Source organism: Pleurodeles waltl, chromosome 5 (genome assembly GCF_031143425.1).
Source record: "Pleurodeles waltl isolate 20211129_DDA chromosome 5, aPleWal1.hap1.20221129, whole genome shotgun sequence".
NCBI lineage: Eukaryota > Metazoa > Chordata > Amphibia > Caudata > Salamandridae > Pleurodeles > Pleurodeles waltl.
In genome coordinates, this window is record NC_090444.1 from 60,659,956 (window position 1) to 60,676,921 (window position 16,966).

General features: G+C 47.2%; 1 protein-coding gene across 2 annotated transcripts in view; it reads right to left on the reverse strand.

The window, feature by feature from the left end:
• Positions 1-16,966, reverse strand: part of GCKR (glucokinase regulator) — a 660,332-nt gene that overhangs the window by 4,190 nt on the left and 639,176 nt on the right. For both annotated transcript variants that reach the window (XM_069233566.1, XM_069233565.1), the window contains 4 exons: positions 15,323-15,420; positions 2,110-2,193; positions 1,799-1,948; positions 41-175 (listed from right to left, as the gene is read on the reverse strand). In XM_069233566.1, the coding sequence (XP_069089667.1) occupies positions 41-175; positions 1,799-1,948; positions 2,110-2,193; positions 15,323-15,420 (467 nt within the window). The remainder of the gene's footprint in view (positions 1-40; positions 176-1,798; positions 1,949-2,109; positions 2,194-15,322; positions 15,421-16,966) is intronic.

The window sequence follows — 16,966 nt, forward strand, 5'->3', positions numbered from 1 at the left end:
TGGGACAGCCCAGGACACAAATAAGGCACTACATTGTCACCTGTTCTTTGGTCGACGCTTCTTCTACGTGTTTGGAGGTCTCTGCATCCCTGATCTCATCAGACAGAACTTCAGTCCCATAGATGGAGCGCAGGAGGGTCTCCTCGCAGCGAGTCTGAGATTGTCCGGAGAGCCTCTAGAAGGGACAGGAATAGATCATTTTTACCCAGCCATCTTGCATCAAGTGCCTCCATCAATAAATTGTATACACAATATACCCAACATAAGGCCAGGGAGAGAGATGGAATTGCCTAATATCACACAGTGTGTCAGAGGACAGATATTAAATTGGAGCATTCAGAAGTGAGTAGGTTTAAAAAGTGTATACCAAACACAGGTAGACCAGCTTTCTCAGACCGGCATCCAGTGACGTGAGAGGTGGACACCACTCCCACCCTGATCTGGGAGACTGTGGTATGTGTTAGGGCTAGGCAGAGCTCTGCTTTATCTACCTCTGACCATCATTTAGTGGTGTCGAACCTACTCTCAGTAGGATTGCAATGATTCTGTCTTCCTCACACATCGGTGTAGAAACAGCTCCCAAGTAGAGCTCTGGCTCAAACTATCGTCCACTACCTACAGACACAGACACTTTCATACAGCGCGGCTATAGACACCTATCTCAGTCTGACTTCTAGCTCCCAGAGATGGGGACATCAAGCTACAGAGTGGCTCAGCAGAATCTATTTCAGACTGATATCTGGGACCTAGAGGTGCAGACACCACACTTTGGTATAGCTCGGCTGTATATATCTTTCCCAGACTGACATCCCACAGGGGCAGACACCAAGCTAAGGTACAGTGCAGCTGTATCTCAGACTGACATCCACAGCCCAGATATGCAGACGCCACTCCTAGGCATATCTCAGCTGGATTCATCTCAGATTGACATCCAGCAACCAGAGGTGAGGACACCACACTTGGATACATATCAGCTGGCTCTAGGTCAGATTGACATTCACTGCCCACATGTGCGGACACCATGCTTAGGTACAGCTCAGTTGGATCTATCTCAGACTGACATCCAGAGGTGAGGACACCACATTTGGGTACGCTCGGCTGGATATATCTCAGACTGATGTTCAGTATTTAAAGGTGAATACACAGTGCTGTGTAATTTGTCTTCCAGCATAATTCTGTAAACCCAGTCACATAATTTGGACATCCACAGCTGCATAACTTCAGTTGCAAAGCCTATATTCAGTGTCTGTCACTTGTGTCCTTTGACGGCCTCCCCAAAGAATGATCACCTCTGCCCACTGATCAATGCACACAGAACTGACCTCAACAAGGCCACATGTTGCACCTATGTCCCATCACTGACTTGTTCCCTTCCAGCTCCCTTCCCCTTTGTCGTGTATTGTAAATTTATTTTTGTCCTTACCCTCCCTCCCTTTCTCTCTGCCCTGAACAAGTGATCCCCAGGTAATGCCCATATCCCTGTATTCTGCCCTTGTCATTTGTCTCTGCCCTGATCCCTTCCCTCTTCCCTGATCCTGTTTCTGCTGGGTCACTGTGAAACATGGACATTTGGTAAGTTTTACCCAATATTGAATAGTTTACCTTTGTTACATACAAATGTACATTTAGATGCATAGATTTACGAACAGTGCATGCCATCAGAGGGTCAGGTCTCTCACATTCTGCAACCACTGCCCCTCTGTATGATCTTGGGCTAAGCCTGACTTCATAAACATGTATGATGGCCATTTTCCCAGACTGACCTCTCTTGCGTACATTTAATAACAGCCTACAGTACCTGCAGGACAGTCACTGCTCTTGTGAAGAGTTTCGTGTTGCTGACCCGGAAGTCCACCATGTAGTTGCGGAACACTTTTCCTTTCAGCACATGAGCTCCAGTGGTCACAGTGTTCAAGACCCACTTTGTGCTCAATTCTCTCTGGAAGTTCTGAAAACACAAGGCACAAAAACAGACTTAGGAACAATACTTCACCAGGTGTTAACCCGAGCTCCAACATCTGAAGCACCAGCATGACCACCTCTAGAGGATCCCATGCACAACAGCTCTGCAAATCCTGCTCCAATCATAGCTGACCCACTTCCACTCACCTGGATAAAGGCCCCCTCGTACTCCAAAAACAGGATAGGCCACGTGATGCTGATGATGCTGGGGAAGAGCTTCTTAATGGTGGCCTGTGAGGACAAGAAATGAGACAAGTCAGCCTTCCTCCAGGCACCCCTTTTTTTACACACCATAGCTAAGCCCAGAAGGGGCTCCTGCCCTACAGAGTGAGTGCTGTGATGAATATAGGGACTAGATACCTGTAGGGGGTGTCTACTATATAAGAAGGACGATGAGTCTGTGTGCCAGCTCCTGTTGGGTCTCCTAAGTGGGATTGACATAACCAGCATAGTGGGGAAAGGATAGCCTTTAGTTTCCCCAAGCAACACCACCTTGGCTTGATGGACTGCATAGTTAGGGCCTTGTTGCCAAAGTGGACTTAGGGGCTCATTACGAACCTGGCGGCTCAGACCGCCATGCCAACAGTGGTGGAAAAGATCGCCACCAGCATGGTGCCATATAATAAACACAGGGAGGGCCGCCTCCGCCTCCGCCACCGCCAGGCTACCGCCGACAGGCAGCCTGATGATGGCGGATTACATTATCTGACAGGGCAGCCCTCCGTCTAATGTACCCTGTTTCCCCCAGCCTTTCCCTGGCAGGTTCCCCCGCCAGAGAAAAGCTGTCTGAAGGGGTGCTCTGGGGCCCTTCTGGACAGGGGCTCCTGTGCAGTGCTCCGTCATGCGGTTTACGGGCAGTGATCTGCGCGACGGGTGCTGCTGCACCTGCCGCACTGAGGCATTGACGCCAGCTCCATGTGGAGCCGTCGGCAATGTCCAGGCCCTGCAAAATGTTCGTAATGCAGCCGGCGGGGTCTCCAGGGGGCTGATGGTCTATGGAAAGACCGCCAGCATGACCACGGCAGTATTTACTGCCGTGTTCATAATGACCCCCTTAGTGTCTCTGATGGGTAAGGTTGATTGATGGGTGTGCCTGAAGTCTGCACTGCAAAGTTCTGATGAGAGTGTGCCAGACTACAGCGAGGCTGTGGAACAATTTCAACAGGAGGCTAGTTCTTAGCACTCCTGGGAGTATTCAACCTGGGAGGCCTTGCCTGTGAAGCCTCCTATCAGCCATAGTTGTCTGGTATCCCAAGAGCCAGACAGACGGACACCTTAGTTTCCCCTACGTCATGTGCGGCCAGCGTGGACGCGCAGGATCTGCGTCCTCATTATGCTGTAAAATTCAGATGCAGTGCACATCACACAGGTCTTCTTGCCATCACAAAATGCTTAAGGAGAATGGGGTGAGCAGAGCACAGGAATAAAGAGACAGAAGGCAGAGTAACACCTTTCACTGGGAATAGCTCTTGGTGCACATGCACAACCTTGGCACGTTTGCACCAACAGCGATAAATGTGATATGGAGAGAGGCCTCTAGAACTGGGTGAGGGATGCATCACATTTTGCACCAAGATGCAAACGGGGCCTTTTGCCCCTGTACCTAGGAAAGAAAGCAAGAGATCATCTTGAATGCAAACTGATGCTGCCTGGCTGTGATTGCTCTTGTTACTTCTGTTACCTAAACCACTATTAGTTAAGCAGCTCCCAAGAAGTTGTGCCTTATGTTATGGATTTCTTAGCAATTCACGTAAGATGAAAGGGTAACATCCGTGCAGCAAAGTGCAAGAGATTTTTAATTATTTGTAAACACAACAAACATGATTATGTAGATACTTAGAATATTATTTCCCATTAAGGTATGGATTTATTATTTTCTTATAGAATTGGATATTGGATAATTTGCTTATAGAATTGGATAATCCTTAACTAGCTGGTGACAAATGAAATGAAAATGTTTATTTTCTCAACTCCTCTGTAGGCTTGGAACATTGCACAGAATTCTAGGTCTGGACGGAGGCTCAGATTTTGCTTCTCAATCTTTACTGCCTAAATACAACTAAACAATTAAACAAGCAAAACTACTCTTCCCATGAAACTCTTTCAACCAATCACAGTGTACATAGCCAATTATCTATTAGTGACACCAAGATTCCTATTTCTCTGCTGCTGCCAAGATTTAAGTACATCTTGTTCATTGTTTATTCCTAATACTGTGGTAACTGTTCTGTGATTTCACAATTGCTGTTAGAAAACGTTTACAGTGTTTGTAGTTTGTTGCTTGTGTTTACATTGGCAGTGTTTACTTTTGTTAGAGATGCACGCTCCTCTGCTTAGTCACTTAGGGCCCGTTTCACAAGGTAAAGTGTTAAATATTGGGTCTCCAGTTGGTATATACCCTTGTCCAAGTGGGGACCCACAGTCCTAGTTAGGGTAAGTCACTACACAATTCAAATTATCTTGTGCTCACCCTCTGGTAGCTTGGCACAGAGCAGACAGGCTTAACTTAGAAGGCAATGTGTAAAGTATTTGTGCAATATCTCATACAGTAACACAGTGAAAACACCAGTTTAGGAAAACAGATAATATTTACCTGAATAAAATAAGACGAGAACAACAAAATCCAAGTCAAGATATTCCATTTCAGAGGTTTAAATGAGTCTCAATCCTTAAGAATCACTGGTTGTATCCCTGTAACATACAGTAGCTGAGATGCATCAAAAATAAAGAGGCACGGGTGCCACAGATGCATTGAAAAATAAGGTGCTGTGTTGGATTTTCCAATGCAGTACCGACAATGTGCCATTTCTTTCCACTCTGCAAAGTGATGTGTCGATTTCCAGGAGTGCAGCCTTGGTTACTCACTGCAATGCGGGGATATTTTGATGCCCATGCATGATGTGTTGAAAATCCTTGATGCGCTGGTAAGAAGGAGCAGGGGCTGCATTGATCCAGTAGGTGTTGCATTGATTTTTCAGCCGCGAGGCATGTGCTGTGTAGATTTCTGCAGGAATTTCATCGATTTTCTGACGCACTGGGATTTTCATCTGTTTGTTGAAGTCTTTGTGTTCCTGAGACATCAGAACAGGACCCAAGTTCAATCCAAGCCCATGGAGAGCACCTGTGGGGAAGGCAGAGTCCTTCCAGCAGAGTCAGGGGCCAGCAGGCAGAAAGGCAACAAGCAGCAGTCCTTACAGCAAAGCAGTCCAGATAAGTCCTTTCGGCAATCAGGCAGTCCCTCTGACAGAGTTCAAATGTAGATCTGGAAGTATCTGATTTGGCCTGGTCACTGACTTAGTAAATATACCAAAAAGTGCCTTTGAAGTGGAAGAAACTTCAAAGAGTGGTTTTGAAGTGCACAAGTTCCCCTTTCAACCCAGCCCTGTTTGCCAGGAGCCCTGTGGGGGGTTATCAGCTCTTTGTGTGACGGCAGGCCACTGACCTTCGAAATGTAAGAGAGAGACCCTCTACCCTTCCAGCCCAGAGAAACCCATCAGCACTGATGAATGCAGATACAGCTGAGTGTCCTGTGTTTATGTCTGTCTGTGTGGAATGCGCAAGGGGAGATGTCACCAGCACACACCAGGCTGTAAGGCATGGAGGTAATTGCAGGGAAATGCCTACTTTCTAAAAGTTGCATTTCTGAAATAGTAATGTAAAATCCAACTTCACCAGTAAGTAGGATTTTTTTACTACCATTGCAACCATACCAAATATGACAAGTCTATTCCTGGCAGATCAGAAATTACCACTTAAAAGGATAGAAGGGAATCTCTAATGATGGCCTATGAGAAGAGCAGGCTTCACAGTAGTGAAAAATGACATTGGGAGGTTTTCACTACCAGGGCATGTAAAATTGATAAGTACATGTCTGCATTTTACTTCCATAGCACCCTGCCCTAGGGATGACTTTTGTGAAAGAAAAGGGGAATTTAAGGCTTGGCAAATACTTTTAAATGCCATGTCGAAGTGTCAGTGTGCACACACAGGCCTAGCAATGGCAGACCTGAGATATGGTTAAGGGGCTAGTTATGTGGGTGGCACAATCATTGCTGCAGGCCCACTAGTAGCATTTACTTTACAGGCCCTTGAAATCTCTAGTGCACTTTACCAATGACCTATAGGTAAATTAAATATGCCAGTTGGGTATTGTAAGGAAATGGCTCCTTGGCATGGTTACCCCCTGACTTTTTGCCTTTGCTGGTGCCAAGTTATGATTTGAAAGTGTTCTTTCCCTAACCTGTATTTTTGTTTCCACAATTGGCACACCCTGGCATCCAGGTAAGTCCCTTGTAACTGGTACCCCTGGTACCAAGGGCCCTGATGCCAGAGAAGGTCTCTAAGGGCTGCAGCATAGCTTATGCCACCCTGGGGACCCCTCACTCAGCACAGACACACTGCTTGCCAGCTTGTGTGTGCTAGTGGGGATAAAATGACTAAGTCGACATGGCACTCCCCTCAGGGTACCATGCCAACCTCACACTGCCTATAGGTATAGATAAGTCACCCCTCTAGCACGCCTTACAGCCCTAAGGCAGGGTGCACTATACCATAGGTGAGAGCATAGGTGCATGAGCACTATGCCCCTACAGTGTCTAAGCAAAACCTTAGACATTGTAAGTGCAGGGTAGCCATAAGAGTATATGGTCTGGGAGTCTGTCATGCACAAACTCCACAGCACCATAATGGCTACACTGAAAACTGTGAAGTTTGGTATCAAACTTCTCAGCACAATAAATGCACACTGATGCCAGTGTACATTTTATTGTAACATACACCCCAGAGGGAATCTTAGAGATGCCCCCTGAAACCTTAACCGACTACCAGTGTGGGCTGACTAGTTTTAGCAGCCTGCCACACACCAGACATGTTGCTGGCCACATGGGGAGAGTGCCTTTGTCACTCTGTGGCTAGTAACAAAGCCTGTACTGGGTGGAGGTGCTTCTCACCTCCCTCTGCAGGCACTGTAACACCTGGCGGTGAGCCTCAAAGGCTCGCCCCCTTTGTTACAGCACCCCAGGGCACTCCAGCTAGTGGAGTTGCCCGCCCCCTCCGGCCACGGCCCCACTTTTGGCGGCAAGGCCGGAGGAGATAATGAGAAAAACAAGGAGGAGTCACTGGCAAGTCAGGACAGCCCCTAAGGTGTCCTGAGCTAAGGTGACTCTGACTTTTAGAAATCCTCCATCTTGCAGATGGAGGATTCCCCCAATAGGATTAGGGATGTGCCCCCCTCCCCTCAGGGAGGAGGCACAAAGAGGGTGTAGCCACCCTCAGGGCTAGTAGCCATTGGCTACTAACCCTCCAGACCTAAACACATCCCTAAATTGAGTATTTAGGGGCTCCCAGAACACAGCAAGATAGATTCCTGCAACCTAAGACGAAGAAGGACTGCTGAGCTGAAAAACCTGCAGAGAAGACGGAGACACCAACTGCTTTGGCCCCAGCTCTACCGGCCTGTCTCCCCACTTCTAAAGAACTGCTCCAGCAACGCGTTCCACAGGGTCCAGCGACCTCTGAAGCCTCAGAGGACTACCCTGCATCTAAAAGGACCAAGAACTCCCGAGGACAGCGGCTCTGTTCCACAAAGACTGCAACTTTGCAACAAAGAAGTAACTTTGAAACAATACACGTTTCCCGCCGGAAGCGTGAGACTTTGCACTCTGTACCCGACGCCCCCGGCTCGACTTGTGGAGAACAAACACTACAGGGAGGACTCCCCGGCGACTGCGAGCCCATGAGTAGCCAGAGTTGACCCCCCTGATCCCCCACAGCGACGCCTGCAGAGGGAATCCAGAGGCTCCCCCTGACCACGACTGCCTGCTTCTAAGAACCCGACGCCTGGTAAGGACACTGCACCCACAGCCCCCAGGACCTGAAGGATCCGACCTCCAGTGCAGGAGCGACCCCCAGGTGGCCCTCTCCTTTGCCCAGGTGGTGGCTACCCCGAGGAGCCCACCCCCCCTTGCCTGCCTGCATCGCTGAAGAGACTCCTTGGTCTCCCATTGGATTACATTGCGAACCCGACGCCTGTTTGCACACTGCACCCGGCCGCCCCCGTGCGGCTGAGGGTGTACTTTTTGTGCTGACTTGTGTCCCCCCCGGTGCCCTACAAAACCCCCCTGGTCTGCCCTCCGAAGACGCGGGTACTTACCTGCTGGCAGACTGGAACCGGGGCACCCCCTTCTCCATTGAAGCCTATGCGTTTTGGGCACCACTTTGACCTCTGCACCTGACCGGCCCTGTGCTGCTGGTGTGGTAACTTTGGGGTTGCCGTGAACCCCCAACGGTGGGCTACCTTGGATCCAACTTTGAACCCTGTAGGTGGTTTACTTACCTGCAAAACTAACAAACACTTACCTCCCCCAGGAACTGTTGAAAATTGCAGTCTAGTTTTAAAATAGCTTATTGCCATTTGTGTGAAAACTGTATATGCTATTTTGCCAATTCAAAGTTCCTAAAGTTCCTAAGTGAAATACCTTTCATTTAAAGTATTACTTGTAAATCTTGAACCTGTGGTTCTTAAAATAAACTAAGAAAAGATATTTTTCTATACAAAAACCTATTGGCCTGGAATTGTCTTTGAGTGTGTGTTCCTCATTTATTGCCTGTGTGTATACAACAAATGCTTAACACTACCCTCTGATAAGCCTACTGCTCGACCACACTACCACAAAATAGAGCATTAGAATTATCTCTTTTTGCCACTATCTTACCTCTAAGGGGAACCCTTGGACTCTGTGCATGCAATTTCTTACTTTGAAATAGTACATACAGAGCCAACTTCCTACAGGTATGACCAATGTTACCATGTTTAAGGGAGAGAGCACAAGCACTATAGAGCTGATCAACAGTGGCAAAGTGCGCAGAGTCCTAAAACCAGCAAAAATTAAGTCAGAAAAAGAGGAGGTGGAAGGCAAATAGTTTGGGGTGTCCCTTCAGAGAAGGCCATTTTCCAACATAAAGTTAGACCAGAAGTCTACTTTGACTACTTTTCGGTATTCACAAAGGTAAAGTAAGACCAAAAGTCTAACTTACACCAAAAATCTAACTTAGACCCAAAGTCTAACTTTACCATTTTTCAGTATTCACGAAGGTAATGTTAGACCAAAAGTCTAACTTTACTAGAAGTAAAATTAGACTTTTGGTCTAACTTTCCCTTTGTGAATCGGGCCCTTTGAGTTGGGAGACAGATGTGTTGTTCTGTGGACTAGGTTGGCTTGAAGCACTCCTCTTTCTGTTTCCATGATCGCGAGCATGTTGAACACTCCTGTGGTCATTCTGTGAGACGTTTTACCAGCAATGGAAGCACGCCACAGCACACAGCTATATACTACTACGAGTGCCCACATTAATAGAAAGTGGATGGACTAACTAACCCTTGGATTGTAAGTTTTTTTTCTTGGAGTGAATTTATAATTTATAATTTGTGGAGCAGTTGTATTGCTGTGTTTTTCCTCCAATCATGTTGTACTCTGCAGAGTATGGTATGGCTGCATAATTATATAAAAAGCTTACCTGGGAAGCAAATTTGCTTTGACTTCATACAGTTGTGTTTTTGGGGTGCTGGCACATTAGTATCCCTTGTGTATACAAAGGGGGTCATTCCAATATTGGTGGGCGGCGGGCGGCAGGTGCTGCCCGCCAAGCGGAAACCGCCAAATGGCCGCTCCGCAGTCACAAGACCGTGGAGGCCATTCAGACTTTCCCGCTGGGCCAGCGGGCGGCCGCCAAGGGATCGCCCGCCGGCCCAGCGGGGAAGGCCCTGCAACACAGAAGCCGGCTCCGAATGGAGCCGGCGGTGTTGCAGGGGTGCGACGGGTGCAGTTGCACCCGTCACGATTTTCACTGTCTGCTATGCAGACAGTGAAAATCATGCTGGGGCCCTGTTAGGGGGCCCCACGACACCCGTTCCCGCCATCCTGTTCCTGGCGGTAAAAACCGCCAGGAACAGGCTGGAGGGAAGGGAGTCGGAATCTCCATGGCGGCGCTGCTTGCAGCGCCGCCATGGAGGTTCTGTACAGCCAGGGGAAATCCGGCGGGAAACCGCCGGATCCCCTTTTCTGACCGCGGCTTTACCGCCGCGGTCAGAATGGGCAGGAAAGCACTGCCAGCCTGTTGGCGGTGCTTTCCGTCAGTCACGGCCCTGGCGGTTTTTACCGCCAGGGTCGGAATGACCCCCAAAGTGTATTACAGTGCCTTTTTATTGCTTTTGAAAGTGTTGATATTGCACAGTCAAAAGCCTCTGCTATTGAGGAGTATAAGCCTTATACTGACGAAGAGTCCGACATGAGGGAAGAACTGGTGGCGGCAACTGTTGACTCTGTGCAACAGTCTATATATAAAGCCTTAGCAGGGTCATTGCAACCAACACCCGGCAGCTGAAACCTTATCTCCTTCTGTTTGATGTAGCCTCACAACCTACAAGCCACTTGAGTATGGAACCTCAAGGAGGTAAAACAAAGGCAAAAACCAACAAGTAGTCTCATTCTGAGGCCTTTAATAAACGTTCAAACACATTCACATTCATGTCAGGCCAGTACTCGTCAGCCAGAGGGTGGCGTCTCTGAGTCTTCAGGGACAAAAGATGGTGATTACTCTGACGTTCTGTCTGACAGCTTGAACCACTTCAATGATTTGCAGGATCTGCACTCTGCCTAAAAAGCGTAAGTCTGGCAAGCCACAATTTAAATCACAATCTAATGCTGGTGAGGGCTCAGGGTTGTTGTCTTTTGATCCATAGGACATTGTCCACCACCAGTAAATGACCTGGATTTTACTTCAAGCTGTGGTAGACTATATGCATGGTCATCTCCGAAAGAGCTTTGACATAGATGTTTGCAACTGTCTGAGAGCAGAGAGTCCTTGGCCTGCATTAGCACACACGGTTGTGGAAACCCTGAGGTGGGCCCCAATGTGTTGCTGTTTCTTAATAAGTTCTCCAAAGATCCCAAAAGAGGGATAGATAGGTTCCGGAGGTCCTGCCAAAACAAACTCTTAGATGTATCCAGACCGCTAGTTAGTGAAGATCTTAGAAATGGCAGAGCATGCAAAAGAGTCAGGGGAGTATGTTAATCAGGACATGCTGGCTGGATGGGCCCAGAGAACCATTTGTCAATTGGGAAATGCCAATAGCACTGTGTTGTCTGAATGGCGTAAACCAATACGGATAAAATGTAATCCCAATATAGCAGAACTGTCAGCGACTGAGGCAGTCCCGTAGCCAATGGGCTACTTTTGGGGCTCTCTTTGCAAACTTTGGCAAATTTGTGAATGCTTTCACTGTGCCTGAAAAACTTTTCAATGTGGCCTTTTTGCAAGCCTGGGAGATTACAGAGAATGACTACCAGCTCATTCCTTTTACCAAGGTCTTCCAAGACGATTTGCTAATGGAAGAAGAGGAAATTGGAATGACAATGGCAGAGGCACCTTCTTCCCTTCTAGCTCTTACTGTGGCTTTGGCAGATATGGCAGAGGAGGATTCAAATCTGGGAACCAGTCTGAAGCAGGATCCAAACTTACAGGTAAAACTTATTCTAGTTTAACAAGTTATTCTGGGGGTTGTATTCCAAACTTTCTTCACAACTGGTGTTGAATAACTCATGACTATGGACTATGCCAACTACCTACTGGCGGGGATAAACCAGTCAGAATTTCGGCGGCTCCAGCGGGTTCAAAACGCTGCGGCCCGACTGGTGACTGGTCTCCCCAGGCGATGTTCGGTGTCCAATACTCTGCGCTCTCTCCACTGGCTCCCTGTGCAGCAGAGGATTAGATTTAAGGTTCTCTGTTTTGCATTTAAAATCTTAAAGGGTACTTCCCCGCAAATCATGGAGAAATTGCTGATTCCTTATGTTCCCTCTCGCACTCTTAGATCGTTAGGCCAGAACTTAGCAGTGGTTCCGCGCTTTAAGCTGAGCAGAATTGGGGGCCGCTCTTTTCGAGTCCTGGCAGCAAGTTGGTGGAATTCTCTTCCTCCACAAATCCGGGCCATTGATGAGCTCCTTCAGTTTAGGCGGGCTATTAAGACCTTTTTATTTGTCTAAGCTTATCTGTTGTGTTTTGTCTTCTTTTGCCCGCTTTTAGTGCTGTGTTGTGTTTACCTTCTCAAAGCGCCGGGACGCCCCTTTGCTGGGGCAGCTGTGCGCGGTACAAATAAAAATAACATAACATAACATAACATAACATGATGGTTGCATGTTAGAAACCGTTCGGGGTTTCAAGATAGAGTTTTATGGTTCCCCTGTGGAATAGGCAGCTCACCTCTCACAAAATTAATTTTATAGATACAGAAATTCAGAAGCTACTGCACATGGTTGCAATATGTCTGACAACTCCTCATCCCATAGGTTTTTGGAACACTGTTTTTCTCGTGAGCTAATGTGGAGGTGGTTATAGGTTAGTACTTAATTGGAAGGGAGTCTATGGTTGGGTCCTACAAAGACAATTCAGGATGGAGGCAGTGCATATTCTCAGAGATCTACTTCAGCAGAATGATTGGACGGTTCATTTAGTTCTCAAAGATGCCTATTTAAGCATTAAAATCTTTGCTCCTCACAGGAGATTTCTAAGGTTTTAGTGGCAAGACCTCTGGAATGAGTATCCATTCTCCCATTTGGCCTGTCTTTGGAACCAAGATCAGGAAGGTGATGGTGGAAACTATGAGAGCCGGGGCAGAATGCAGTTAAAGACCCATCTGATCCGGGAGGTACATCCGCTGCAGGATTTGGGTTGTGTGGTGAACAAGGAAAAGTCTGCTTTGCTTCAGTCACAATTTATGGAACTCGCGGGGCTTCAAGTCAGTTCAGTGACAACACAACCTTTGTTGCCAACCCAGATTTTGAGGCACATAAAGGAGGAGCTATGTCTTGCTTTGAGCAGATAGATAATATTGTTGTGAGAAGTGGCCAGGATTGTGGTCCTCTTGGCGTCGTCCATTCAGGCCATTTTTCCAGGACCCTTGCATTACAGGACATAATATACCATACATTTATAAAGCACATGTTCACTCAGAAGAGTATCTTGGTGATGCATAACAGATGTTTATTGCTACCCAACTCAATGGTGTTAATTTTATTGACCTCGGAAGGATGAAAGGCTGAGTGGACCCACTGGGATTTGAACCTGTGATCATGAGGTTGAACACAGGCCCCTACAGTGGATCCATTAGTCTACTAAGCCACCAGGACCCTCAGAGGTAAAAAATCCAACATCTTCAGAAAGGTCTAGCATATGTGGACCAGGTCCTCCTGTCTATGGAGGCCAAGATGGAAATGTGTTTGTGGTTAGGGCATATGGTGGCAGAGAATGGCAGGGCACGCCAAGGCTCCATAAACATCTGAGCAAGCTGGCCACACTATACACAGGTTGACAGGGTACAGACAATGGCATGTGACTTAGACAAGGAGCATCTATGCATACTTGGCCACCCACCCTAAGCTTCACACTAAGTCTGGCAGGCTCTCTAGTGCCATCTCTGTGCCTCATTATCGCGGCTCTCAGGCTGGTGCACTGCCTCTTGCCCTAAGCCTGACAACCCAGCTCACTCCCTGAACATCGACCTAACAATTATTGCATAGCATCTGCTCTCCTGCTTCGCCAAAAAGGCTGACATGTGACCCCTGGCAACTGCCCTCTTGGCAGTTCAGAGGTGCCAACAGAGGCTCTGGATGCAGTCCTGACACAATCACAGTTTTCCCGCCTGGCAGTTCTCAGGCTGCCCACCTGATGCGCTCCACTGGTCCATAAATGACATCTCCCTCTGCCTACACTTCTAGCAAGGATGTGCAGAGAAGGGTAGAATGGCCTATGACTGTGTGGGTTATGTAGTGTTTTGTAAGGATGCTGGACTCTCACGCACTCAGTGTGGCAGGCTTTGTCATCAGGTCTGCTCCTGTTGTGGAAAAGGACATCCACAAGGATTGATGGGCGATGAGTGATGCTATATCCTATATGTGTTTATCACTGGGGTGTATAGCCATAATAATGGCTATTAATGACCAGCACCATCATATGCTCTGATGAGTCCGCCGTGGTGCAACAAAGGAGCATCCATAGGATGGCCAGTCACAGTAAATGCCTGAAGGGTCCACCAGGTGTGCCAGGAGAACCCCACAGAAATGGGCATCATACACCAGCCTACACTGAGGCTCAGGGGCTCCAGGCAGAAACATTACCGGTTAAAGGCAGCATTAAGGCTCAGTGGCCCCAAGAAGTGACAAGCCGCAGTGATCCCAGCCGATAGGCACTAATGAACTCCAGTGAACCCAGGCCACAATGAACCGAAGTTCATCCCAATAATAATGAATCTCACTGTCGCAACCTGTAATGATCCTCAACTTCCCCAAGCAGTAAGGTTCATCAATTGCCACAATCTGTAATGAGCATTGATGGCTTCAGATAGCATTGAAAATTAATAGTTGTGTGCAGTAATTATAATCAGTGGACCAGACAGTAATGATTTTCAATGACAGTACAGTAAGGATCACCAATACCGTGGGCAGTAATGAATGTCAGTGGCCCCAGGCAGTAATGAGCCCTCTATGTATGAGGAGCATTGCTCTTACTGGCATGGTGCAAGATGGCCAGTCACTCTGTGCCTGTCCTAGGACAGTAGAACAGCAGTTTTCAGTCTCTGAACTTTGATGATACATGATAGTGCCAGTGCGTCAGACTGTCGGGCTGCAGAAACTGTACCAGCACACAGCAGAAGTGGTCTGCTCTGGCTGTAAGTAAGGTGCTAGAGAGCTGCAGCCTGTCTTGGTTCTTGATCCGGTATGGTACGAGCAGGATATTGCATGCTATTCGCATGCTATCCAGCCAGTCAGATGCCATAGACAGCCATCAATAATACATTGAGAGCACGATAGGGCAAAAAAGCACAGTACCTCTCTATGTGCAAGCTCTCCCAAAGAAATGCTGAAGAAAAGGGAACAAACTCCATGTCATGACTGATAGTTACTGTCAACCAACTGCTGATGAATAAGTGACTTACACTTACAAGATTTGATGGCCGGGGGCTTTGCCCTTTTCTCTGTGTAGACTGAAGCAATGTGAACAGCACAAGTACCACTAGGCAAAACTTTAAAAAAAGTTATGATTTTTCCTTTGCTCAATTTCTCTGTTTGTACAAACACTTTCGGTAGTATCTATTCAGGGTTAAATCTGGGTGAATGTTAACCATCTCTTGATTCTACATTGTTGACACGGATAGGCTCCGCCTTAAAATATAGTGCCAAACATGTAGGGCTAACGCAGTGAATCCTGCACACATGCACCAGCCTGCGTTTTCATGTTCTTGTATCAGACTGAAATCTCTGTGCACTTCCAAGACTGAGACTGACCCGACAACGTATCGTCTTACCGGGAGGTACTGTCCTGCAGTAGCATGAGAGATAGCTTGGAGGTTGGATGTCTTCTCTTTGACTTGCAAGGTAAGCTTCTCAACACTGGCGAGATCATCTGAAGGAAAACAAGAGGTAGATTGTTACCGGTTATGGATGTGGGAAACAGGGTGGGGGATGGTTGAAAGGAGATGAGTGTATTGTAAAAAACATAGACTCAGCACTGCCACATTCACCTTCAGGTCAAGGTCACCTTCAGTTCCCTATGGTGACATGAAACTGACACAAAAGGAAGAGCTTCTCATCGACCCATCACCCATGTCAAAATACCTTTCATGATTGTGGAGTGCTGACTCTCACCATTCCACTTAACCTTTCGCTGTTACTCCCTGGCTATTCAACCTGAGAGCAAAAAGCCATAAGTTACCTCTTAAAGTAGGAGAGAACCCTAAAAGGAGGTTTTTCTTCAACCATATTGGGGGCAGGCAACTGCACTCTCTCTGAACATATTCAATGCAACCAGTGCAGCCATGAGAAATCTAGAATGCCACGAAGTCCATCCCATGCTACGTATTAAGGTTCATGGGGAAAGATGGCACGGTACACTTTTGTCATATTTGATAGGAAGGTAATACTGAAACTATGATACTCTACATCTGTGGTACATCCATGACCACATGCATGACCTGCATGACCACATGCAGAATGACTATTGATGCAGTTCAGACCAATGGAAATGTTCCTGAGGCGTGGGAGCACCAATAGATAGAATGGTACCAAACTGCATCCAATGATACAAAGTGCTAAGGAGGTCAAAAACTACCATCAACTGAGTCTATTAAGCACAATTTTCCAGGAAGAGGTGCCAATTAAAGGAGGCACTGCAACGGCTACTTTGCCCTTCATGGTACTAGATGCCTCTGAATATCTTCAAAGGGGTGCAGCCTTTGACAAATTGAGACATACTTCTTGATACTCTGCCATCCAAGACAAAACCCAAGCACTAGAATTGCGTATTGTGCCTACGGCAAAACAAACTCCCCAAGATGGAGGACCATGAAAAACACCCCTTAGGGCAGACAATGAGAAAGACAGATGGGAAAGTTTTTCTGGCCAAAAATGAGCTGTCTAGGAGAAAACCATTCACAGGAGGAGAGGTGCTAATAAAGGGAAAGTCCATTCAAGAAATGTCAGCTCATTTTGGTAAAGGAGGTAGTAATTGTCTAGGATACGTTAGGAGCTTACTGGATGTATTACATTTAGACCATTACTAGAGGGATCCCTCTTGCATTGATTAAGGCTCCGTACTAGTCACAAATCAAAGGGGATTTGCTCAGCAAGGCTCCAGCTTGAAGTCTATCAGCTGAATAACTGGTCCACAAGCAGAATCCCGGCTTTGAAAAATATTTGGATAGGCTCCTCACAGAACCTTTATCTAAGGTTTAGACTAGGGAAGTTTACAACTAAAGCATAGTTATCATGGCTCAAAGGGACATTTAAGGGGAACATTGTCTGTGATTGTGCTACGAGGGAAATAGATTCTACTATGCATTTTACTGGAGGCGCTGGCTACTCCCTTTAATCAGTTTACAAGGTATACCCTCAGAGGATGAAGCAGTGACCCTCTGCTCAAGCACTTAGGGCTTGATTTAGATCTCAGCGGA